Source organism: Lipophrys pholis (genome assembly GCF_963383615.2).
Source record: "Lipophrys pholis genome assembly, chromosome: 19".
NCBI lineage: Eukaryota > Metazoa > Chordata > Actinopteri > Blenniiformes > Blenniidae > Lipophrys > Lipophrys pholis.
Genome location: NC_137647.1, coordinates 7738811 through 7766563, shown reverse-complemented (window position 1 = coordinate 7766563; position 27753 = coordinate 7738811). Strand labels below are relative to the sequence as shown.

At 40.4% G+C, this 27753-nt stretch overlaps 1 protein-coding gene across 1 annotated transcript; it reads right to left on the bottom strand.

The window, feature by feature from the left end:
• On the bottom strand, positions 1-27753 carry cpt1a2b (carnitine palmitoyltransferase 1A2b). The gene is made up of 19 exons (XM_080487655.1): positions 27668-27753; positions 20792-20934; positions 18514-18653; positions 16657-16834; positions 16377-16478; positions 15591-15728; positions 14972-15049; positions 14632-14739; positions 14122-14209; positions 13158-13353; positions 11036-11224; positions 9114-9219; positions 7359-7475; positions 4318-4482; positions 3522-3650; positions 2679-2834; positions 2229-2342; positions 1761-1853; positions 1-442 (listed from the first exon to the last, which is right to left on the bottom strand). The coding sequence occupies exons 2-19, from the start codon at positions 20930-20932 to the stop codon at positions 329-331; spliced, it is 2352 nt and encodes a 783-aa protein (XP_080343781.1). The 5' UTR covers positions 20933-20934; positions 27668-27753; the 3' UTR covers positions 1-328.

The window sequence follows — 27753 nt, the reverse complement described above, 5'->3', positions numbered from 1 at the left end:
TCAGAGGAAGCAGGGGGCTGCAGCCTGTTTGCATTGATACATGAAAATGTTGTAAAACTAAACTCTGTTTGTGTTAATGCTTAAAATAATAATAAAAAAAACTGTTTAAGCTTGAAACTTAATGCCCTTTAAAGCTAAAAAATAACAATCATAAGCACACTTAAAGAGAGAGATTGCTGTGTGTTATGAATCCTTCTGTTACTGCATTGTTTGTGTTTAAAAAAAATAAATGTACTGAACCTAAAATCCTTCCAAGAGAAATCGAAGCTAAAAGTTGTAGATTTGTGGATAGCGGGGCTCATGAGGGGAAACACCTGCCGGGCTGAGCTCAGAGGAGCTTCTTGTCTTTGGGGGACGACGGGGAGGTTTTGGTGTCCGCTGAGAAGAGCGCCATGATGTCCTGAAGGGCTCTGCTGATCTGAGCTCCGAACCGGTGCGAGTCCTGAACACAGACAGGAGGAAGGCAATGAAGAAAAAGGAAGCATGTGAGAGGAGGAAGGAGAAGTGAGTTATGTTTTATAATATTTGTTTTCGGCGGAATTTGAACTTCTACAAAGACAATGCACTTTGTTTCTTTTCCCCCCCGAAATCAAAACCAAAAGGAACAAGTCTGCTGCAAATCAAAACACAGATAATATCTAAGTACTCCAGGACTCTGTAATGGAACAGAACTAGAACAGATCATCTCTATTTTGAGCCGATATCTGAAGTTATTGCTGCTGCGGGTGGAGAGGAGGCAGCACCTGCCTGCAGAATCAGCACAATGACATGGGATGAGGCACCAATTTATAGGGGAGTGACAATAAGTTGGCTGAAAAACGAGCGCTTAAACACAAGTGAAAAACAGAGGAAATATCACCCCTCATGTCCCTGCAGCATCTAAGTAGTTCTTATAGCTTGTTAGCTTTGGATTTATCAGAAGTTAGGGCGACGAGAGTATGAATGTTGGCAGCTGCATGGAGGAAACTCGACTTTGGTAGCATTTTTAGTCCCTAAAACACACGTTACTGCTAAAAACAAAGCTTCTCGTGCAGAAAATGTAACATCTACTACAACATATGGTGTAAACGTTGCCTTGTCGACTGCTTCACAGATCATCAGTTGGCCTCCTCAGCTCATGCCTCTGTGTGTGTATCAGTTAAAAATAGAGCTGACAGCTCAATCTGCAGAAAGATGTCAAAGGTGTGGGTGACATTTGAGATGCTACACCTTCGTATGGAACTGTTTTGAAACAAGCGTCCACATTGATTCATATGTGTAAAAACAAGAAATCTGACAGGTTGTATCAAACATGTCGTCAGTGATTTTGGTTTTGCGCGATGAAGCTTGGCCCGCCGTCCTGCAGGTCCATGCATCATGAGTGGAATTTTTTGTGTGTGTTCAGAATTCTTAGAAGTCACCGCGGAGGAAGTGGCTTTAGTTGCGTGTTTGCGCTGCAGTAGCATTTTTAGCTTCCTCTTTGCGTAAGGTGGAAAGTGAGTGAATCAAAAACACACACACACACACACACACACGCACAGAAAAAAAGTTTCTGCATACATTTCTGTGCTATTGTTTACACTCAACCTCAATTAAAATTATATGCAGGCTCAGAGAATGGCACTCAAATTAACAATCCGGCTTTAATCTGAACCTGTATGTTTTCACTCTGGCATTTTTAAGATATAAAATAGTTTGAAATGAGAAAAGTGATAAATAGTTTAAATAAAGATTTAAAAAAAAACAAAACAACAACAACATTTGAACAAAGTGTGACTCACAGTTTCCTCGCAGGAGTGTTTAGACGACACGTGGAAGTTGATCATATCTTCTCCCACGATGATGTACGAGACGCCGTAGCCATCGTCAGCAACCTGGGGGGGGGGGGGGGGGGGGGGGGGCGGAAACCAGAGGAGACGAGAGCTTCAGCTTTAGGAAAGTGTTGCCGCTAAAACATTGAAACTGTCCGAAAACAGCAACCCAAATAAATGCACTTTAAAAACAAAGCTGATCAAAAGACTCTCGATAATCTGCCTGTTCTGTGTACGAAAAAAATAAAAAAATAAATAAAAATCTTCCAGCTCATTGAGCAGCAGCGAGTGCACAGTTATTACACCAATAAAATGAAGAAACACCGACATGTGATTTTAAGAACTCAATGCCTCAAATCGGCCTCTTTAAAACTAACTAATAAATACTCTTGTGCCCTCAAACATTCAAACAAAACCAGAAGAGCGCTCGCCACTCACAGGCCCGAATCCTCCACCCAGCGAGATGAAATCGGGGTGATTCTTCAGGTCGAACAGCTCCATCTGCTGAACCGGGGTCTGGCTGGTGGAGAGGCGCCAGGGCTCGGACAAAACCTGGAGGTTTAAAGAGAGGAACAAAAAAGCTTGGAAGAGGAGCAGGTGGAGAGTGGTTCGCCGTGCAGGCAGAGAATCATGATACATTGAATAATCTTAGTTTTTGTACTTTAGTTTAATAGTGACTATTAAGATATTTTGTCAGATTTGAAGTCAAAAAGTGTCGTCACAACCACACAAATATATAAGAATGAATGCAGCACAAACAAGTACAAATCCCAATATCTTTAAATAGAGAAGTGTATCCTGCAGGGGGTTTTGGTGATATGTAAAGTTTTACAGCTCTTATGACCGATTCACACTGGCTTAGTGTGTGAGCCCACGCTGAAGTTTTACCTCTTTGAGGAAAGCCGACTCCACCCCGAGGTATTTGGAAACCACGTAGAGGCAGAAAAGGTGCCGGTCGATTCCCGCGCCGGTCATCGCCATCCGATAAAGGTTCTGGTGTTTCTCTGAGGCTTTTCGGAAAAGACGTCTGCACTGATCTTCAGTCTGTGAAACCACATCCAAGCTTTTGTCAAATCCGTCATCTGCAGACTCAAACAGAGCTGCGAGAAATGCGAGAAAGAAAGAAAGAAAAAAAAAAAAGGGCTCCCTAAACCCGAATAAATATTGATGATTAGTCTGGCGAAACAAGGTCATATTTTGTCCTTATACTTTCTAAAAGTTTCTCTCCTTATTAGCAAAACTAGTTGCACTTATTTAGACTAGTGGAGGTGCTCGTTAACCAAAAGCATGTTGCCGTAATTTTTCCAATTTAGAGATTCTCCAAGGTAGAATTTACATTTTTTTTCATTATTATACAAAAATGGCACGGTTAAGCTATACTGACTTGAAAGTTTTGAAGCCTTTAAATTATTCTTTAATCCCACTATGGGGTTGAATTTAAGTTACCATCAATGAGTGCCTCATACATTTTCTGATGAAACAGAAAATAGTTTTAAAACATTTAAAAAACAGGACGCTTGCAGAAAACTGCAAGCACACAACCACAATGCATAGTCCATCTGATGCCAACTGCTCCGCCTCTTGTATTGTTTTTAATACACTAAAATGTAATATTATCAAAGTCTGAGGAAAAGCCATGAGCGCTGCCAAGCAAGGAGTCTGAGCCACCATTATAATTCTTCCTGTGGCTGGTTCTTGTGTTTAAACCGTACTGCACATTGTGCTCAGTACCTCTCCACCTTCCAGAGCTTTGATGAAGGCACAGCTCTCGTTGGAGCAGGACCGCACCGTCTCCGTCCGTCCCTCCCTGAACAGACGCGTCATCGACGCCTCGTACGTCAGGCAGAAACCAGCTCGATCCTGCAGGAAAGAAACGCATGCAAACACCGCAGAGGTTCAGTACTGGTGAACGTGAAAGAGGAACGGATCCTTCTAGTCACACATAGTATGAGATAATGCTGCCATCAGAATGTGAAAACTGCAGAAATGTTTTAATTAGCAGGAATGAGGCCAAACGGGAAGCAAGAAACAATCTGACAGGATGAGAGAGAGAGAGAGAGAGAGAGAAAAAAAGAGCTTCAAAGACAGATAAGAGACAGACATCAGGACAAACAGGAAAAGAGCATAAACATACAGTGGAAGAAAGACTCCCAGATTCAAACATTTTCTTGATAATAAAAAACACAAAAGCAGAAAGTCCAAGCCTGTTTTCTTGTGAACTGCTGTGGACTGGCTTCAATTAGACTATAAACACAGTTAACTATGCTTTAAATGTGCACTAGATTTGGAAAAGAAAATGACTCACAGTTAATAATAAATAAGCCAGCTGAATATTAGTGCCTACTGGCCATACAAACAATGTGCAGAAAACTCAGCTATGTGCAGTATTAATACTGTGAAATATAGAGCATAATGTTCACAGTGGTATTTGTCTTTTCTTGTTGAATTTTTAGAAATCCATATTGTCATGATTTTATTGTGAAGGAATCCGAGTCAGATCGTGAGTCAAGATGAGTCTCCGTGTTACCCTGAAGTATGCCAGCTGCAGGCTGATCTGAATGAAGGCGTCTGGGCTGATCCGGCACTTCTTGATCTGACCTTTCCCAAACTCTCTGAAGGGGAAGACGTGACAGTCCACGTCATCTGCCAGGGCCTGAGCGACGGCCAGGGAGCTGCTGGCCTGAGCCTGAACCTGACGCACACGGAACAGACAGAAAGAAAACAGTTCAAACACTGACATGGCGGTGACACTAACATTTTCCAGACTTGGCTCTGAAAACCAAAAGTGAAAACATCCCTGATACTGAAGCTTTAAATAGCGCTCCTTTTGCTCGGCGCTGGAAGAGATTCGCAGGAATTATCAACCGGTTTCATGACCATAATCTGCCTGCTCATGCTACTCTGAACTCTGCTCATCGTGTTGCTCGACACTTGATAGGATAATCTTACATAAACTGTCTTTTAGAGAGTTAATGAGGGTAGAGGTGTTTTGACGTGCAAAGAAATCAGGTCTTAAAAAAGCAGCTAAAATGAAAAATTTAATTTATCAACTAAATGGTGATAATTGTCGCATTTATTTGAATGGGTTTTGTCTGGTCTGTTGGTGAAGTGGCTCTAACGTCTACAAGCACAGAGAAATCCCACTGGCCCATCCCAGGCCACTCCTTCCCGTCTGGTATGAAGTATGAAAAACACAGATTCACCTTTGAGGGACGAGGCTCTGACTGCTCTGGGGATGCCAAATTATATCTGCACAATTACATAATGACACTCTAGAATCACATAAAATCTTCAATAGTACATGTATGACACCAATTAGCGTGTTTATAACGCACCCTGTCTGCGCATGTTATAACAATATGTACCTATTCTAGGTAAAGCAAAACATAAAAATGGTTCAGAAAATGCCCAACTGAGGTCTGACACAGTGTACCTCAAGAGGGAAAGATTCTTCTTAGGACAGAAATGATCCATCTTCTATGCTTGTAAAATCTAGCTAAAGCAGTTTATTATTTTTTTTCAAATCATTTCCCAGTTCAAAAGTAAGTATTGTGATATTTTTTGCAAGTCTTCTTGGTGCAGTGGATACTTTCAAGCGGTTGAATGTTAGATCCATGATTGCAACATTTCCAAAATAAACCAAGAGAAAACAGGGTTGGGCGATTAACAAAGCATACAGGACATAGTCTTTTGAAAAACCTTCACTTCTTGGCAACAAGTCAGAGAAACCACAAGTGACCCAAGACGAGTCGTGTTCAGATCAATCGTTGAGGTCAGTCAAGTGAAACAGTGCAGAGGAAACAAGCAGATAATACTCATACAATCTGCAGTTAAGTAACACGGGAGATTTGTGTTCTCATCCACCTGTGTTTAAAAAAAAAAATAAAAAACACAACTTAATTCCTCATTATGATGTGGTTCAAACATGACATTGAAATTGACTTTCTGAAGTGTAACCACACTGTCAAACTGCTTTTGACCGCCGTCTTCTGGACAAAAACCAGAAGCCTCTGATATGATGAAATGTTTTTTGAAATGATTCATGATCTGTCAACATGAGGCATCTCTTTTTGAGACCGAACAGATTCATGATGCCTTTCCTGTGACGGCTTCCTGTCTCTGTTCGCATCCCGTGAACTTTATAACAGACGAGCTGCTTCTGGTACAGACAGTGTGGGACGGCCTCGGATCACCTCCAGCGGTGCACATTAGTAGCAACTTCTGTGGTGGCAAATGCACCACATTCCCTTTATTATCGTCGCCCAACGTAAAGAAAACAATTGTTCCTGACTTCACTGACTAACGTGCAATCGAATCGCCAAGCAGCGCAGACCGAGTGTAGAATTTGGAGTCCGTTTATCACGGTTTCTTTAAGAAAATGCTGACATTCCTCCACTAACACTTAATTAATTGTGAGGTCGATGCCAAGCTGCTGTGAAGCGATATCAGGTGTGGCGTAGCAGAGAATCTTTATAAGCATCTGTGCACCAGTGTCAGATCTACAACTAATGTTTCTATCAGGACCAAAAGATGTAAATCAAATGTCTGCTGGAGAGCAGCTTCTATAGAATGAAAGGATTGAAAGTTGGAAGTGTTATGGGTTCAGCGACATGAAATAATCGCATGCAGGGGCGTCAAACACATTTCGGTTCAGGGAATCGAACCTGCAACCCTCCCGATTGGGAGACGACGGCTCTGCCAACGGAATGGCAGCCATCTTTAAAGTTTATCTTTGGTGTGGCGCAGAGTATACATGATGACAATACACAAAACTAAACAATTTCCTCCCGAAAGTAACTACAATCTCAAAATAAAGCCGATTTTAATGAAACCAGCTGGTGCAAAATACAGTCAAACATCCCCGAGAACTTCTACAGCTGTTGTATTATGCATGTTTTTATGCACTCACCCTCACAGCATGGCTTTCCAGCTAATGCTACTTTGCCATCTTTCATGGCAGTATCACCAATATCTCAGCTCGGGTCTCGGTGTTGTGTTTGTTAGTCTTAAAAAATGTTTTTGTTTTGCTTAGTGGTCTGGGCAGCTTTGAGCCAGTTGCAGGCCGGTTTAAGCACACAGGCCTGATGCTTGATACCTCCACACCAATATGTCATCTAAGTGCAGAATACTGTGAAAGTTAACACAGAGTACACTTTGCAACATGGCGACAGCAGTAAATGAGGTGTGACAATAAACAAATGCCAAGTTTGTTTTCATTATCGGCCATGTGGGGAAAATCCCCGCCTCTCTCATCAGCACACCGAGGGAAACCACCAGAAAGCCCGCTCTGCAACAGAGTGCAGGGTTAATTTATTGACCTCCCCATCAGCAGATACTTTCATATATATCGTCATCAGAAAGAATTCCCAAACACTTCACCCTTTGCTGATTCATTAATGGTTAATCCTTAAAAACAAAATACACATCAGTCTCTATCTACTTTCCGTCTCCACTGGTTGAATTCAAAATGTTTTCATTCCATCGGCTCCTTTTCACGCCCACTGGAGTGGAAACAATAACAGAAACATCGACTGACGCAGGCGCGTGCTGCTACAGGTTGTGCTTTACCTCTGGGGGGATGTCCCAGGACAACCTCTGCGGGTGCGGTAGTGAGCGCTCCACTTCGCCTTTGCAGTGACCATCCTCAGTGTAGCCCAGCTGGAAGGCGTCCGTGGCCAAAGTATACTGAAGAAAAAACATGGAGTCCACCAAGTTCATTTCAGAACATTACAACAAATTAATTTTTTTAAATCACATTTCCTTTTATAAACATGGTGTAGTGTAGAAATACCAATCTAGGAAATTAAGTTGATTAGATGATCTTCTCGGTAAAGCTAGGACAATTCACACTGTGCAGGAAAAAGTACACAAAATAAAAGAAAAGCACCTGAGTGGGCCGGACCAGTAACATAGTGCCATAATAACCTTGACGTTTAAGGTTTTATTTGTTGTGGAAGAGAGCATACATGATTAAAATGTCTGTATTTTAGCAAAACCAAACAATTACTGAAGAAAAGTACTGCAATCTCAACATAAAGCCATTTTTAATTAGACTTTCTGGGGTAAAATACAGAGGAATAAACCTTTAAAGGGTCTGACATACATTTAGAAAGGAACCCCACGCTCTGGTGTTTCAAGTTTGATTCCTGATATGAGTTTTTTTTAATAACTTTTTTAATTTCAAGCCAATCATGATGTCCTCCAGTCGTTGTGTAGAAGTGGGTGGGAGTCAGAGAACAACCCTTTACTTGAGCAGAACTGATAATCGAGCATCATAACACTTTTAATTTAAGACTCCACAAAAACAAATATACATACAAATGTCTGCTAATGAAGGAAAATCATGATATGTAATGTGATATTTAGCTGTGGATTAACACTGTTCTTGCACATGCCTCACTTTCTGACTAAACCACTGACAGTGTGGTAAATACTTAACTTGAAGTTAAAGATTGGTCATTGGGGAAATTCCAACTACCTTTTGAACAGGAAATGCCTCGCCCCCCACAGGAGATGAGATCATGTTAACTTTATATTTTACAGCCAGACCACCTTCTTTTTTTTTTTTTTTTTAAAGGTGAAATGGAAGGCTGTGTCATTTCTGTGGTAAGATCTTTTATGGTGAATTTGTCCACCGCATGGCTGAAAAATCAACTCTCCGTCATAATTCAGGCACCCACAGCATCAGCGGTGGATTGCATGCTGCATTTGTAAACGACAACTTTCGAAAAAGCTCGAGTTGTACCTGTACAATGACAATAAAGAAACTATGAGCCACTTAACCTTATGTGTTCTTTCCATTGCTCATGAAGCCACTGCCTGTACTCTTTTCATTAAATTGTTAATACCGTGCTCATGCACCTCTGACGTAAAGCATTTATAAGAATTTTATGCTTATTGAATTATAAATAAAGTATGTGGCAGCTACTAGTAGTATGTGATACTACAATGACAAAATGTCCTTGTTGTCTTGAAGAGTTGGCTTTGCACAAGGAGTTCCATATGTGGTAATAAGATCCACTGAAGCTGTGACTTCAGCAGCAGAAATAAACTTCACTTTTTTTTCCTCCTCTAATTGCATTCTTATCAAGCTGCGCCGCTTCCCGTAAACAGGCCCCACACAGTCACCACTCCACTGGCAGAACAGCAGACTTCTTTGACCCAACTCACAAACACAGAAGTTGAAAGGAGACAGACAGACAGACACAGACAGACAGACAGACAGACAGACAGACAGACAGACAGACAGACAGACAGACAGACAGACAGACAGACAGACAGACAGACAGACAGACAGACAGACAGACAGACAGACAGACAGACCTCCCAAAGGTGAGCCACTGTTGGCGCGTCGGCCCACGAGTGCTCCGCATTCAAGCCGCTCTTCCCGTTCTTGTAGATCACGATAGAGAAAGATTTGTCAAACCACCTGAGGGGCAAGAAAGGGATGGGTAGGAGCACAGAAGAGAGAAAACACATTTCAAACATATTGATGAAACACAATCTTTTTAAGCAAAAAAAAAAACAGCAAAACCACAATCACTACAACTACAATAAAAATGTTACCACGAAACTAAAGCAAGAGTTCGAGAGGGTAGAAGCAAATCCTGCGAAGTCAATCACCACAGATGACACATAGCTGGATAAACAAGAGAAACAGCTTCTACCCAGATGCGGTCAGACGGCTGAACTGCTCCACTTTCCAAATGTGTACATCGCAGCTTAATGTATCTGATACTAATATTTCAATAAGTCACCTGAAGAACCTGTGACTTGCTGCTGTACTTGCACCAACCATCATTATAAGCTGTTGTTGCTGCTGTATGTTGTCAATACAGTATATATTACAGACGTTTTATTTGAGTTATTTATATCTATACTTTGGCTGGGTTTGTTCTATTTTATCCTGTTTGTCTTATCTTTATTTATTTTGCTACACCGTGACCTGGGAATTGGGTTTCATTCTTGTCACGCATAGTTTTGAAAACAATAAAAGGAGTCTGAGAACAGAATGCAACAGAAATAAAGTAATTTATGAATTCTGAGCAGATTTGCTAAACACAGAGCAGCAATGTACACTATGTTTGATTGAAATATGATATCAAACAATTCAGTACAGTTTATACAAAATGAAGGCACGCATGACAAAAATTAAACTGAACCAGACAGTAAATAAAAAAGATCAGTTGCCAAGTTTGGGAAATGGAATGACGTTATAGTCAAACAGATCCATCCATCCACCCATTTTCTCCCGCTTATCCGTTTCCGGGTCGCGGGGGTGGCAGTCCGAGCACTGTCACCCACATCACATTGCACCGATTAAGAACCTTTCTGCGGGTGGTGAGACCACGAGACTAGTCAAATAGATGTTTCACATAATTTCTCCCGCCTCGAGGTCCTGATATGACCCGACGGGAGGCTAAAATTAGCAGCATAATGAGGGACAGACAAAAGAGGCGTACTGGGAAACTGCTACAGTTGAAATGGAAATTGCTTTCACAAGAGCAAACTTTCTCATATATCCTCCACTTTCTGTGATGTGCCAACAGTGGCACTTTAGAGGAATCCTGCATTCACTCCTGTGACGATTCAGCAGTGACAAGATGCTCCTACAACTAGTGGCTATCAGAAAGTGTTATTACATCAGTAGTGGTAAAATAAACTCCAGTTGTTCCCCCACAGGACTGTACAGCTGGAGTAGCTTTTGAAAGACACAAGGAGAAAATGCAAAGCCAAATATGATCAATCCAGCCTGAGATCAATTCCAAGTCCTCTATCAGTGACGTGGCAGTGCTGACAGCAAACCACCCTGCCGCTCTAGAAATCTGTTTGTTTGTTTAAATTTTGAGGGTTGACAATTTGGAAAACTTTTGACTCTGCATTTGGTTATTTTAGCAGAAACATTCGGGGATTTTTAAACCTTCAGTATGAAACCGAACCACTGATGCCTAAAAATCTGCTAACAAAACAAGACAGGACAATCTGAACGAAAACCACTCAATTCAAAGCAGAGTGACATCTAATATTTATCTGAATACCTGCTCTACCTCTGGATGCCACTCGACTCATTGAATAATTACCGACTATAAGTCAGTCACCCGTCACTGCACTCTGTATGTCAAGGATGGTTGTCTTTGTCCACTCAGAGGCTTCTCCACTCGTACACCTTCATTTATAAAGCAATTATTGGGTTGCTGCCATCATACCTGTCAAGTGCTAAAAAAAAACAACCCATTCAATCATACCTGTCGTAGCACTTCCCATGGAGCAGAGATTTGGCGTAACGGTCCAGGTTCCCTGCAGGGTCCTCCCCCCTCATGCCCTGCTCCTCGTCGTCTAAGGTGACGAAGAAGGCTGCCCGCTCGATGGCGTCCAGCGAGCGTTTGTTGACACCGGAGCTGAAGTGCTGCTTCCTTGTCTGAGCCCAGGGCACTCTGAGAGGGGGAGACACACAGGACAATACACAATCTTTATTGTCGACAAAAAGTAAGAAAGTATCACTGGAGAAGAAAGTTCACAAAGACGACATGGCAGAAGTCCTCTGACAATAAATATCTAGCATTGACGCCTTTCTAAGATTTATTTCTGAGCTGTAACGATCTGCATCCTCCCTAGTGATGGGTCTCTTTCACATTTGAACTGATACCCAAACAAGCCATAAACGCAAACACTGAAGTAGATGATGTTAACGTCTTCTGAATAACAACGATCGATCGTCCCTTGCTTTTGTTAAACACACCAAAATTAAAACTGGGTTTCCTTTAAATAAAGCTGAAGCACGGCATGCTGAAAACCTACGGTAAGTATTCCATCATGAACATTAATAAGATAAATTCAGAGACCATTTGACTTCAGAATCATCTATTATTGAGTATCAAGAAACACTGTTGAAACTAATCAATGTATTTATGTTGTCTCAATGTCTGTCACCACTTCTTCCATAAGAAGATAAAGAAAATAGAGCAGAGGAATACCGACATTCAGTCCATTAAAAAGAAGGAGACGAAATGCCTTTTGAGTTCTCAATCAGAGCAACATGTATGTTTCGGATGTTTGTTTGGAGCTGATGCTGTTCTCACTCTCCTCTCTTTCACCAAAGCACTGCTCTTAACACACTTGACCCCGAGAGGCACCATAAATACACCATTACACCATCTCATTTCCGTCCGAGTCACCAATCTCTGCATAAGGTGGCGCCGGTGCCTCACTCAGTGGCACTCCTTTGTTTGTTCACTTATTCCTCACCGCCTCCTGGTTTTCACTTTCACACTCCCTTTTGTTTCTTTTTAATTTGTTTTGCAGAGTGTGATGTGAAGTCAAAAAGAGGGCTAGTTTGAAGCGATCTAGATTCATTTTGCTCAGTATGGAGCTGCGTAGATGACCTCTGACCTTTTGTCAGTGACACTGATGTAGGAGGCTGAGCTGGTGTGTGTTTCCTCCATGGAAATATGGCGCCATCTGGTGACCATCTTGCGGCTTGTACATGTAATGACGAACTATTTTAAAATATTTAAGTTGTTCAACCAGTAGTGTATTTATGTCCACATGGTTTGTATTTTTGATGCATTGCAATGCTTAAGTATCAGTTCTGCCTTCGACCTCATTCCATTTTCTTTGCATGCATCCTACAGTTCATTGAGTTTTTATGTAAAATCTTTTGAGTGACGTCTCATCGTTTTGAAGCCGATACAAATAAAGACTGATGGAGTGAATGGATAATATAATGTTGCAATAAGAGTCGCAAACAATTGGGGTAAATGAAAAAGTCTACTACTTCAATGGGATCCTAACAACAGAGTCAGAATATACATAAAATCAAGAAGCACATTGCAACAAATACTCTGGTGGGATAGGAATACCCTCCCACGTGATAGAAGAACCAACAAAAATACACCAAATACGTTGTTTTTATTTTATTTAACTTTCACCTGAATAGGTGGGAATGTAATATCAGATTGTTATGAACAAAGTCATTAGAAGAATTGGGGGAACTTCTTTACTGCACTCACCTTTCCTCCTCACCTTTTGTACTTTCACTCTCAGTTGCATGTGCCACTGCTGCACGTCAGTGAGGTTTTATGTTCTCATCTTCATCCTCTCTGGGCTTAAGGGCTGTGAACTCCTGGTCTGTAGTTTCTGATCCAACCCTTTATGCTGTTTGTTTGTTTGTTCTCTATCTAATTTGTTTTCTCACTTCTCAACAATTAGTTGAAATAAAAGTTCTCAAAACTGACGTTAAATACTGAGGAGTCATTCGGTGTTTGTTGTTTTATTTGTGCAGATTTACGAGTCAGAAGGAGCTTTTCGGATTGTGATATGCTGAAATATCAGCTGAAGATATAAAAGTGACTTTCCATCTCTTCCTACCTGTCTCCAGCAGTGAGAGCCCCCAGTTTTTCCTCTCCTGGTAGTGGGGGTGAAGGATCATCCAGGATCCTCTGGATTTGCAACTCGATCTCCCTGGGAGACAGCAGTCGGCCTGCTCGGTAGACCCACAGCCGGAAAAAGCGGCCCTTGTTGTACACGGCCACAAACTCACTGTCCTGCCAGTGCTGGAGAACATCTGAGGAGGAAACGGGGGGCAAGTGGAACATCTGCTTCATCTTGAAAAGCTCATGGTGAGGACTGAGCTTAAACTGGCTGATCTTTTGATTGATGATTGTGAATTATTATATCCACAATTAGATTGGATGTTTCTGTTTTTTGACATAAAATCATCATAACATCCAGTTTACATATTCTTAATGACATTTGTGTTTAAATTATAATAACAATAATAATGCCTTTTTAAAGCTGTTTGCATTTATAAAAAAAATCTCAAAGTGCTGCATGCAAAGATTATACAATAAAAGCATAAAAACAACTAATAGAAATGAAAGACAAATTCAGATAAAAGCAGACATCATCAAGGTTAGTAAAAACCATTTAAAGGAGGGGTTAAAGGTCATAGGCCTTCGGAAAAAGGAAAGTTTTTAGTCCTTTCTTGAAGTTTTGCAGGGTTTTATTCCTTGTTAAAATGATCCGTTGTTAATTTATTTGACTTGTGTCTTTTGGTGGTCATCAACCAAAGAGTCAAGTATGAACTTGAGAGGCTGAGACGACCTTTGAAAATTTTAGAATCCCCAAAATAACTGCATCAGTTTGACGACAAGATGATTTTTAGTGTGTCTGCTTTCGCAAATACAAGAATATGTATGAATATGGATATTAGGTGTCCATTAACGACATCACATCTGTGTGAAAGGTGCATATTAGTTGTAAACTATGCAAATCACATCTTCTTACAGCTGTTGGTAATAATCCGCTGTGTGTGCGTACGTGTGTGCCTTACCAGTCTCAGTTCCTGGTGTGCGCGTTGTGTTGAACATCCTCTCACACTGAGCCGCACACAGAGGGATATCAGTTCCCGGAACACGACTCTGATACACAAACACACACATTGATTATCCATTGGTCATAATTATGTTAAAATGCTCCATCAGGATACATTTTCTACACTAAAACAAGACTGAAGAGATCTAAAAAGAGTACAGAGGGTGTGAGAAGCTTGTGAGTGAGAAAAGTAGAGAAGCTATGTGCCTAATACGCCAGCAGACCGGAAAATATCAGGGTTTTTTTTGCACTCTAACAACAATCCTAAAATGCTCACTAAGAAAACAGAACTGAATGTGCTCTTTGAAATTGTGTGTGTGTGTGTGTGTGTGTGTGTGTGTGTGTGTGTGTGTGTGTGTGTGTGTGTGTGTGTGTGTGTGTGTGTGTGTGTGTGTGTGTGTGTGTGTGTGTGTGTGTGTGTGTGTGTGTGTGTGTGTGTGTGTGTGTGTGTGTGTGTGTGTGTGCTCACCGGTTTGAGTTCTTCTCTGTTGACCTTGCGGCGGTACAGCAGCAGAGCGGTGATGGTGTTTCCTGCCCGGGCCGCCTGCACTGGCGTCGGCGTCACGTAGAGAAAGTCCTGGAAGGAACACAAATAGAACTGAAAAAACAGCTTTAAAAACAAAGGAATAATAAGAGAGGGCAGAGGGGTAGAAGGAAAAAGCTGAGACAGTGAGGTCACAAGAGAATACAAGACAAAATGTATGGGGGGGAAAAAAAGGCTGATGTGGAAGAAAGAGACATTTGCTCCCCCAAAACATATGCAAAATGTATTTTTGTGGGAATCATCAATATGAAAAAGCAGCTGTTACCATTCCATAGTAGTTACTGTTGACCATGATGGGGCCCCGGCTCCTCAGATAGATGTATTCCTCCCACCAGTCACTCACCTGAAACCAGAACGGGAAAGATTATCAATGCTTGACAGATCCTGTACGCTCAGATTTATTTTAGTCTCCGTCTTTATTAAAGCAACCAAGATGATCAGAGAGGTATTCATTTAGAATATGAGGAGCACTTCTTCATATGATGAAGAATTAATGGCATCAGTTTAAAATACAAAATGTTTGTATTTAACCAGCTCTACATCCTAAAACATTTTATCACGAGGGTGGCCATGTTTGGTTTATCCTATGAACAAACAATTATAAAGTAAAAACAGACGGTACACATGCTTGGATTCTATCTTAATCTTAGCATTATGTATGTCAGGCGAGTGATATTTAGGGGACGTTTAAAACCAACACCTCAACTCATTGCAGAACAGTGACACTTTTCAGAAACATTTTACAATACATTTGACTTCATGGAAATGATTCTATCTTTCAGTAACAACTTTTATTGCTCTGTGAAGGGTGATCCACGCTTATCCCCACCGTGACAGTGAAATATTCTCTTCCAGACTGTATTTGTGTGTGGCTATATACTCACATAGTTGGTCGCCCACAGAGCTTTGAGTTTCAGGTATCGCTGGAGGCGGTTTCCAAGATTAGACTCAAACTGACTGGCCAGGTCGGTCATCCGCTTGAACTCTGGATCCGTCAACAGAGGGCGCGCAGACTCCAAGTACTGACAGATAGGCAGGGAGAGTGTGGTGAGGGAAAAGTAATATTTAAATCCCAACAATACAAGTAAACCATAAACAAACATACATTTGATGATGATCAAATGAAGTCCAAAATAAAACATCTGATTGCAAAAAGTAATTCGAAGAACCTGTTTTCAATACTCACATAATATAACTTAACCAATAATTTAACAATATTTTAATAAAGAGGGTCCGGATTTGTGTTTATGGTGCATTCATGTTTGGAGTTTTTCTTTAACTAAAAGCCAACTTTTGTTTAATTCTCTTTTTATTATAATTGCATATTCAAACTTAAATTTTTAATATTTTCCCTTCCAATTGTCCCTCTTAAACATCTGTGATAGTCAACCATGTATGTGGACTGTCAGTAATGATACAAAAGGTAATCAGAGGATATCTACTCAAAAATAGTAAAAAAAATTAAATTAAATCAAAAAAATGAAATAAAAAAAAAAAGAAGAAGAAGAATACACATGAGTTAAAACTAAAATGGGAATCTTTGGACCTGTCATTCATATCATATCCTATCATATGATATCAAATCATATCATTGAATGGGAACTACGACTGTCAGTGATTCTATATATCACTGCACTTTCACATTTAAAGGGATTTGTGTGTGTACTCACCCTGCTCAGAGTATCACTGATAGCAGGGACAGGCAGATGAGGTAGGGAGGTTTGGTAGCTGTACAGCAGAGGCTTCCTGCGTGAAAATAATCTCACCAGAGACTGAAACAAATACAATCAGAGTCATTTTAGATAAGCAACAAGATATAACTTCTCATTAATAAATCCTTGGTAAAACGTTATATCCTGCAGTCAGAGAGTAGTATCCGTGGTGTCCTAGCAAACGCTTACGCAGCAGAAGCGGAAGGGGGCTGTGCTGCCAGGCAGCAGTGACACTCACCACCCAGACTTTGGTGGTGTTGGAAACACGGCCGTGCTGTTCAAACATCCAGTTGTGGTAAGAAAGCAGAAGCTTCAGGCAGAACCGGAGCGCCAGGATGAGCGAGAGCCACAGCAGAGTGCTGAAGACCAGCGCAGACACCATGGTCTGACCCTGCGAGCTGAGGGACACGTGGAGGCTGCACAGAGGACACAGAGAGAAATAACAAACTGAAAATAACTTTATCACTAAATCATCTGTTTATTGTTTTGTGTTTGTGGCAAAGTTTACAGTCTTTCCCTTTGTTTTCAAAAGGTTGAATCAACATTAATACACTTTATACTTTTCACTTTTAAATGCTCTCACACAGTAATTATAACTGAGTAATGTCTTTTTCAAATGTAGTTAAATAAGATTTCCCATCTCCCATAAAACCAATAATTCAATAATCTTTGGAAATTGGCTCACAGGCCACTGAGTCTGGAGATAGGAGCCATTACTTTCCGGAGAGAAACACATTGTAGATTATGAAGAGCACCAACAGCAGACAGAATAACATGAACATGGCAGTAGGCTAACAAAGAGATTAACTTGAAAGCGAAAATAAGAAATAAATTGAAGTAAAATCAACAAAAGTACTGATTATTGGGAATCTATAGCAAATACATACCATGAATATCACAGTGTATACATGATTGTTGATACCAGTCTTTTGTGTACCATAAAAGCTGTTTAGTACCTTGAGCATTGTTGGTATATCTATAAATAGAGGCACTTATACGGTCTTCATTGTTTGAAACAAGTGTCTAGTATAAGTGGAGTCATCCTCAGCTGGCAGAGCTCCCTCACAGAGATAAAAACAAGCACGAGTGCCACTGTTTACACTCTCCGCTGCCTTCATCCTGTATATCATTTCCACAGACCTCAGAGAGAATCCTATGAGGGTGAGACATAATAGGTGTGTGACTACAGTTTCTTTGTGCAGTACTGCAGATAGCAAATAGGCCAGTAGGGAAGTAGGGGAGAGGTCAAGTGCAGACGCCACACCCGCAGCGCTCTGCACTGACTCATCACGTTTATATGTGAGGAACTTACTACGTTTCTCGAGATGTGTCACGCCACAACCCCAACCGAGTGGAGCTGTCACTTTCAGCTGGAAACAGTTGCGAAAGGATGGCATGTGAGGTTTTTTTTAAATCCCAGACGCTGAAGCGAATTGGTCAAATGCGCAAAGAACTGATCAATCCTGCCTGAGAGAACATGTTATCATATGGTTTCAATGTGAGACCAGTGGCACTATAAAATAGACTCACTTCTTCAAGGTCTAATGAGGGAATTTAGTGTTTTGATGGTGAAAACAGAGAGACTATATATAAAGCAATGTTACCCACCAATTGTCAAACCTGCTGATCAGGGTGTATGAGGCTGTGTCGTCTATTTGCAGAGTTCAAGATTCTATAATACGGAACTGTAGGAATCTCTGTTCCATATTTATTGTGAAGGTTATAAACAATAAATCTACAACAAATGTAGTGTCATAACTGCCTTCATGCCCATTTACTGATACATTTCTTTTCAATATTGTCTCATTCGTTCTACATTCAAACTATGTGTGACTGCATGATTATACAAACAAATGTCTCTTGAAACTGACAAAAAATACGCCTATCTTAATTATTAGCACAGCATTTTTTTCCCTTCAATTTCCCTCCTGAGTTGAGAAGAAAATTAGTTACTCCACATGGTAATGTTCTGCTAAAGAGTTAAAGACGCAGTAAAATGTCTCAAACTTCAAAAGAACCTGTTGTTGTCGTTTTTTAGTAGAAAAAGGTGAAAGTGGTTGATGACTGCAGTGTCGGAGTGTGTGTCTCTTCATACCTCAGAGGCAGGTGCTGCTGGATCTTGGAGATGAGCCCCATGCTGGGATCGGACTGCATGTACATGGTGGCCAGGATTCCTATAGCCACGAAGAGCCAGGACGAAGGGCTGGCGGGGAAAACTCCTTTGATCACCCTGTTCTGTTACCACCGAGGGAGAAACAACAGGAGCCATTATTAGAAACAAAAACTAATGCAGACAGCTTTAAAATGGTTAATAAACCAGCATCCTTCCCTGAATCAGTAAAAAAAAAAATCTTTCCCTTACACCCACTTAAACTACTGAACGTTCAAACATTTAAAAAAAAAAAAATCCTGTTTTAATGCAGAGAAATAGTTGTCTGAGCACATCAATATAATAATATAAATTAACCATGTTGCTGTTGATCATTTCCATATTGCTATAAAAAGATGTATTTACTTATTTCTGAACATGTGTAAAAAAAATTTTTTTTTAAATAAACAAACAAGAGAAACAAACAGAAAGAATAAAAACAAAAAAGAAATATGTCTCTGGTGGTTGTTGGAGGAATTTGTTTAAATGACGAAAACAAACATCAATCTTGTAAATTGAGGTACAAAAGCATTCTTTTCTGTTTTTGCTGAAAAAAACTTCTTCATATTAAAGGGATTATAAAAATAAGTGTTTATAAAATACATTACATTTTGATCAAATGTTTTCTGGGACTTCCGATGTGCCAATGAAATGATCTGGATAGTTTAATAACTATTTCTATCGTCATTGTAATTATCTGGATTGTCTGAAAACTAATTATCAATATAAATTATTAGTAATTGTATTTAATTATAGTTATAATACTATAATAACATAACATATCAACACAAGCAGCTATAATGTTTATAATAATAATAGAAGTTATAATATCATTAATAAAATATCTATAAAACAGGGTTTGGAGCAACTAAAAGTGAAAAAGTTTTCACAATTTCAAAATTGTCCTGCCACACACAAATGAAAAACAACAACAACAAAAAAAAAAAACAACCTCACACTCAACTGTTGAGGCCCAGATTATCACCTGTCTTTGTCGCCGCAGCAGTCAAACATGCATGTTGGAACAAGTTCTAAAAAGCTCCCATCATTCCTCACTCACCCAAATGGGAATTGAAACCCTGTAATGAGGCCTTCTGCATGCTGCACTGTCATTAACACAAATTACACACCAGTATGTCCCTGTTCCCTTTTCGCAGGGTAAACTGAGGTTTCTCATTCATACTGTGTTGTGACACATTCCCATTTGACACCTTGTGCTTTTTGAGGACATAAACTCTGATGTTGTCAACTTAAGGTGGAATAATCCACAAGATACGGGCTGAATCCATGCAAATGCATGAATTTTGTAAAAAAAGAAATATATATCTTTTTTTAGACACTGCAAACTGAAATGCGCATACCTCAAATTCCTTACAGAAATACTGTGGTGATACAATCGATACAATCACTTTTGCACATAAAAAAATGTCCGGTATGTGTAAACCTAGGTAACTAGGTTTCAGCTGTTTACATTTTTTTCAAAGTCCATTGAAAATAAAGTTTCAACACGAAAAGAAGAAGTTGAATTGTGTTCATTTTGTTGCTAAAACTTGATGTGATAGTTTCTTTTTTTAACCAACAAAGGAGTGAAGAATGTTTTACCTGACTGACATGTGGAAGCAGTCGAAACATGTCAGTCAGGTAAAAACATCCTTCACTACTTTGTGGGTAAAAAAGAAACTATAACAGAATGAAAAGAAGAAACTAGTGCCCGACAGACAGAATCAGTTCAACACCACTTACAAACTTCAGTGCAGCACTACACTGTGATATCCAGAAATAGCTTCAAATATATGAACTTGCAAAGGTCTTAGTATTAAAATCTAAAGTATTTTTTACTCATATCCTGTTAGTGCTGAAAGATTTCACATCAGTGCTTCTCATAAACCAGAACTCCCCGACTGTGTATGATATGTAAAAAGTTCAAAAACTGCCACAAAGCAGAAGTTGGAGTCATGACACTTCCTTGGTACGACTGTCTGATCACAGCCAAAAAACATGACGTAATAATGAGCCGACAGATATTGAAACTTGAAGTTATCTATAAGAAGGAACAGTGAGTGTGCTCCTTCTCGGCTCAGTGCTGTGCTGCACATTGTGAAGTGACAAAACTAAACAGGAAGTGTGGAAAGCACAAGTCCAGTCTGAGCACAAGACGGGCTTGTTTTGGGGTTGGGTCGTCCCAGAGATGCTGTGTGACCGGAGAGGAAAGTGACATCCTCACCCTCATGCGGCTGACGCGTTTCTTCCAGGATCGGACCCCGGACAGGTAGATCTGGTTCAGAGCCTGGTAGGACAGCTGCAGGTCGATCCCCTCGGGGGTTATGGTGAACTGGAATGCCACTGCCTGGTGGGCTTCTGCCATTGCTGGGGAAACACAAACACACAGAAATACTCGCATTAGCATCCATCCATTTATTTATTTATTTATTTTAATGCACGCTATAGCAAGAGATGGTGGTTGACTCAATCCAAAACTTTCCCTATGGCAGTTTTAAGGGTCAGCAGGCGGCTGAATGTGCCACTAGAGTGTTAATTTTATGTGTCACAGGAATGTTGTTGTCGTCTCAGTGAATGGAGCAGAAGCACACACAGAGTGAACACTGTTCTCTTAGCAGTAGGTACACAAGCAATATCACTCAGATGTGCTTAAAATGTTGTCGGAGGATGTGCTACTTTAACTCCAATTTTTAAGAACGTGAAGTAGAATCAATACATTTTCCACTGGTTCAAGCAAAACACACTTTTTAGACTTCAGAGAAATATATTTCATAGCAGAGCTGCTGTACTGGACTAAAAACTTAAAAATATACCTATATGAATAAACTTTCAGTTATATAATGGTTTGTTACTACAAAGTAATTCATGGTGTTACATAGTTGTTATGGCTTTAGAGGTTATTGAATCCAGCTTAATTTTGCATCTGTTAGATCAGTGGTCCCATTCTGAGGTACATGCACAACGTTGGGGTCTAACGGGGGTCCTAGTAATCCCTCAGTTTAAAAACAAAAATGTAAACCAGACTTGAGGAACTGGCCTCTGATTTCATTGATTTGACTCATACGTTTGCACAAAGCGTTCGGCTTCAGTGTATTCTTTTTGAATAAGGTGTGTAGGGTATATACTTCTCAATGACAGAAAGGAAAACACTTTCTACCTTTTTGTATTCGTGTAGTAATGTTCACCTTTATAAACTATCACTTGTAATCTGATCGTAGCTTCCACTCTTGCACTTGATTAAAACATTGATTTTCCATCTTTCTCTTCAAGCTCCCTCTATGCTGCTCTGCCGATAAAGCGTCAGTACCTGCTTGACTTCTTGAATTATTGAACACTTAATATGAGCTACAACCACTGCTGGGGTCACACTGGCTGCTGAGCAGAAATGAGAATATAGAGACATCTATTCTGTTTCTATGGAGCGGTGCAAGAGAGAAAATGGAAGATTGATGGTGGGACTGCATCTGGCCACTTTAACTTCAAGGGTCCCGCTACAGTGCTTCTGGCTTGCTGCAACACCATCAGAGCTTATGAAACTGTTGAATGACACAGAGTACAGTGATTTTGCCATTAGAAAGTTAAACAACAAAAGACTCATATATATGCACTGATGCATCCCATAGCGAGTCTTTCAATAAACATATTACCATTTAGTTTTTTTTAAAGTTGCTCTCAGCCTCTTTTAACTTTACTTTGTTTTATTACTAGTTTTAATACTAATATTTGCGAAGGGAGCAACAAGATTATCAAAATATATAGTGAATCATATCATGTGATTTTCTGTTATGTGCTCAATTGAAAATATTTTCAATATCAGTAGTCACTCAGGTTGGAAATTTCTTTGCTGACAAAGTGGGAGTACACGGAGTACTGCCATTCAGTGACTCGCCGCCCTTTAGCAAGCTGTGTAACCGGTTAGTGAATGACTTCAAAGTGGGACACAGAGAACGTACAACTACAACTGTCAGTCAGGACCAGAGTGGAGCTCACAGTCACATTTCAGAGCAATTAACAACATAAAGTTTGTAATTTTCAGAATAAAATTGGCCAAATCATGATGAAGAACCAGCCAAATTGACACAATTTACTATATCATCAATCTTTAGGAGTTACATTGATATTAATGACCAGTAATTGAATATTTGAATAACCTAAAAAATGTATTCATGTAAAAACTTTCAGATTTTTCTCTGAAACACAACAAAAACTGAGCAAATAGTTTGAGGCGTAGACCTTGTGTGCATGGTCAACAATGTAAAAAAAAAGAAAAAAAAATCATCTTATGACTTGAGATCACCTGGGAAATCCCTTAACTAAAACATACATCTAATGTTTAGTGTCTCCGTTTAATCTGATCGTGCAAGTCCTTAGTTTACGAACTTTTGAGTCAAAGTCGTAAACCAACACAGAAAACATGCAAACTCTACAAAGAAGAGCCCTCAATCGAACCGGGGTCTTTTCGATGTGAGGCATAGGTGCGAACCGCCACACCTCAATTCAGCCCACCTACAAAATCATTTTCTGCCCAAAGAAAGAGTCAAACAAGTTGGACTTCTGCAAATTGATACAACAAATGAGTGTAATTCTCTAAATATGGAGGTGCTTACACAAAGGTATTTCTCACTGAGGTTTGGCATGTTTGCACAGAGAGATTTATGGTCCAACGAGGCCTCGCTGGACAAGCTGAGAAGTTGTGTCACCTTCTATGCTGAAGTCGAGGTCAATTCGTAGAAACTGCCCTGCTCATTCTTGAAGGCTGAATTGAAACACGACTCCTAATTCTGGAACAATCGCTTCCTCCAAAGTGTTTTGACAGTCAGTGGTCTGTGCCTGTGTGTGACTGTGTGTGTGTTGGGGCGGAGGGGGCTGAAGCTCTGCGCTGTTAAACGCTGGGAGTAACGCACAGCTGTTGCCGATGAATGAGGCCTCTGCTCTGGTACATACTGGAAGATGACATGACAACTCTACAGTTACAGCCACACGGCCGGCAGAAAGTAGGTCAACATATAGAATCTTTTCAAGGTCGTGTGCCAGACTGTGTGTGTGTGTTTGTGCGTATTAGCCGGGTGTGCAAACCACTGTCATCTCTTCCCCTTCTCTCTGTCCAGCCAAGCGACTGATTGCCGCATATTTCTCACTTCCCACAGCTAGTTGGTGTGGAAGGGAACACAAGGACAAGTTAACCGTTTGCAGCTTGTGGTGCTGCAGACGCCCTTGATGAACACATACAGAGACGTGGTAATTAAACAATCCCTGGCACACTTTTTAAAGCACTGACTTGTGAAACTCTCTAATAGAAAGAACTCAATGTGTATGAGATGGTGCAAAAAAACGGATCTTAATAAACAAAACAAAAAAAAAGGGTTTATATTCCCACAAACCTTCTACTTAACAAACTGGTGCTTTTAAACGCTTCTCTTTGGCCTTCAAATATTTCCTGATGCATGTATGTGATGCTCAACGTGACTGTAAAGTTGTAAAGGCAACTCGTCCCTCACGTTTATTCTGCAGCTTGGAAGAAGTCCTCCCCAACAGTCTTCTGCTGCTTTGGTTAAATCCTCTGGATGAGTTCACTAATAATCATAGATTTTCGTTCTTGTTCCAGTAGAATCAGGGTGTGTCTTTTAAAGTTCTCTGTCTTTCTATACGTCGATAACCCAACCCACTGCCTCTGGTGTAACCTGGAAACACTTTGTACAAGCTCAAAACAAGTTTTTCTGGCCTGAAGCCAGTTTTTTTTTTTTTTTTTTTTTTTTTTATAAAGCTTTTGACACCCTGAAATCTGATTGAAACGTTCTGGCCAAGATCTTGGTTCTTTTTGGTCAGAAACAATGCAGTGGGTGTGTCCGAATAGTCCCTTCTATCTCCTTTCCTAAACACTTTTCCTTAACCCCTGGAAGTGTTCAAGTGGTGGCCATGATAAGGGACGTTCAAATTCTCTATAAGCTAAGGAAAGGAGGCTCAATGCTTCCTTTATAACCTCCTTTAGCATAGAAAACACTGATGAATCCTTTACCAAAGGAGATGAGATAATTCTGCCTCACAATTCCTTGCGGCGACATTTAAAGGGACCCATCCAAGCGTTCAGGGAAACTCACAATGACTCAACACAGATTATGTTAAGTTACCAATTAAATAAAGTAAAGTTTTTGTGCAGCCTATTCTCGGTTTGGATTGGTTATTTATTCATGTGGCAACCGTTTCACTTTTGTTCCTCATAGCCTGGTAGCCTCTTTTCCTTTCATTTCAATTCAAATCTTGTGATATTTGAGATTATATCAGCGGTTAAAGGCACAGGGGAAAGTGTTGGGTTATCATTACGTCACCTCGTGGACGAGAGGTCGGATTGTGACGTGATGGCCTTTCCCTAACTCCTTTAGGAAGTTTTTATTTCAAACATGTAAAAAAAAAATTAAACAACACACAGAACCCCCCACCCCCCACAAAAAGAACACCTTATTCCATAAACAATATAAAAAGGTCAACACCATATGTGCCCGTGTTTTTCACATGCACGAAAAGGAGTAGGAGGAAGACGTACTTATTCAATCCTACACCTTCACATCATTGTGGAATTCTTAAATTACAAAAATATATCTACATCTCTTTCAATACATTAAATACATTAAATCCTACAATATACTATACTATCAACAGTTAAGACACACCTATCACTCAAACAGCACTACTGAAAAAACAAACAATCCTCATGTCATTAACATGCAGTGTACCTCGCCAGGATCAACACTTTACATTTCTTTTTCAATTGGCACACATTTGACAGTCGTTTAGTCTCCACGCACAGTTTATTCCATAATTTTATGCCACCTCCTTAACCCAGAGGTTTGGAAAGGAGACAGGTGGGACCATTCGGAAGCACACAGTGTCTCCACAACTACACAAATTGAGCAAAACAATTCATTTATTCTTAGAGGATGGTCATGACAATATGCCTTTGTTTGTGTCTTTTTTATGCAAAATACTGCAACCAGGCTTTCTCACTTAAAAACACTGATTTTGAACAGCGAGGAAGCAGGAAAATACTGTTTTTGGAAAAAGCTTTAGGCTTTGGGTCAGGATGCACTGATCCGGGAATGTTTCTGGTCTAAACACTGTTAAAATCATTGTCCGAGGCTACTCTTAAGATCAATTTTAAGGCAGTTTAGCTTGTTTATAGAGGTTAGACACATCCAGGGATTTGAATTCAAGTGCTACAGGAAGCTTATTAGGATCAGCTACACAAGGTTTCAAACAAATAAATATCACAGACAAAGCAGATAAGAAAGAGCCACTATTAGATGGCGAGATGGCAAAAACTCAACTAGTTTGGTCATAAACCTCGACAAACTTGCAAAATCCATCCTTACAGGTAAAGGCCAGTGAGAAGTAGCTGGCAAACCACGATTGATGGACATTATCAAAGGCTAGACAGCATGCCTTTTCAATCAACTAATTGCGAATAAACTTTTTGTTTGGTTCGTTATGTCATGAACACATCACATTTATTTTTTCCTTGCAGCATATTTGTATTGCATTTTCCTAGACTCTTCCCAACAAGACGCGGTTTTAGCTGACATTTGTGGGTTGCACAATGAATTGCATTTACAGATGACAGTTTAAATTGCTGCTCCTGAGTCAATGCGCTGCCTTTCAGAAGAGAATCACACACGTTTTAGACGCAGAGCTGCTGGAGAGCCCGGTAAGCACCAATATCTCTTCTGACCTACAGAGATTATGTCCGAATTCTCTGAATAAAGACGAATGATGTACTGTAAAAAGCGATCATAGTTTTACATTGCATTGAAGTTGTGATTAGATTAAGATGGGGTTGGAAAGCCCTTCTTCACTTTTGAGGTACTGCCTCTCAACATTTATTACTGCCTTGTCTCCTGAAAAAAAAAGATTTCTCCATTTAATCTATTCGATAGTTTTATGTAGTGTTATCTGAAAGATCATTAGTTTTACACTGAGGAACAATTTCCATTGCTCCACACGTCCCTATTTCTGAGACAGAGCCTCTCTATAATGCTTTCATTAGTCCTAATACATACTTCAAATTCTCATGATTTGTTGCAGAATTCATGTCTACTTTTAATATTTACTTCCAAGCTTAGATAAACTAAATTCTATGATATGATAAAATATCACTATGCCAACTCTTCATCATTGCATCCCGCTTCCATTCACATTTTTTTTTTCCATTTAGGGACGACTCCAAGTTTTTCTTTTCAAGAATTGCAGTCAGCAGGTTTAAAAGCGATAGATGATGAAAATAAAGGGGGGGGGGGGGTGTTTATAAGTTTCCCTCTGCAGCAGTGCATTTTCACAGCTGTAATAAAATGTGCTTTTTAGAGTGTGTGGAGATGATGATGATAAACAGGTTCAGCCTGCAGAAGCAGAAAATCTGCTGCTTGTGCTTCCCCATCCGGACAGACCGGCTCGCGGGCGCGTGCACGGGAGCGGCGGGAAGCCAACGCGCGTGCACGAGCTCCCTTACAGTGCGTTCAATATGTTTATACATCAGCTCGATACGACGCTTTTCTCTTTGTATGTGTGTGTGTGTGTGTGTGTGTGTGTGTGTTTGTGTTTAGGCTTCTATTTTAGCAGCACACACGTCACTCCAGCGACGCTAATGGCTAGAAAAACGTGTTATACCTGAGATGTTTACATTTCTCATACGTCTTAACGTAAAAGTTTGGCATGTGAGGCCACGGATGGATGTGAGGTGTAAAATACACAAGCCGGTAGCTGGTAGCTCCCGGGGGGGCTGGTTCAACAAGTTACACCCATCCAGCTCCACTCGCAGGCAAACAGACATGAATTGTGAGATTAATTCATCAGCTTTCACTGAGAACAAACCGTTCCACAGCCTTTGTTAGCCTCCCCCGACCGTGTGTGTGTGGCTGAGCATGGCTAACATGCAGCTAAACGGCTGCAAACACCACAACTCACAGAGGTCCATTCAGCTCCATCTCCCACCCCGCCACACACACTCACACACCCGGGGCGGAGGGAAGGAGGAGCGCAGTTAACGTAAATAAAACACGGAGGGGGGGAAGGAAAAAAAAAAGTGAAAGCTAACCGAGGAGATGTGATTTACCTGACGCGTGTTTAGAGGATGTTTCTCGGTGTGAATGTTGAGGCAGACACGCCCGTGTCGCTATTCGGCTCCTTCTCCTCCGCGGC

Coding starts and splice junctions, on each gene's coding strand:
- cpt1a2b (XM_080487655.1), bottom strand. CDS start 20,932: ATGGCAGAAGCCCACCAGGCAGTGGCATTCCAGTTCACCATAACCCCC. Junction 18,654..20,791: donor AACGCGTCAGCCGCATGAGG/GTGAGGATGTCA, acceptor CGGTGGTAACAG/AACAGGGTGATCAAAGGAGT. Junction 2,835..3,521: donor AAGCTCTGGAAGGTGGAGAG/GTACTGAGCACA, acceptor GTGGTTTCACAG/ACTGAAGATCAGTGCAGACG.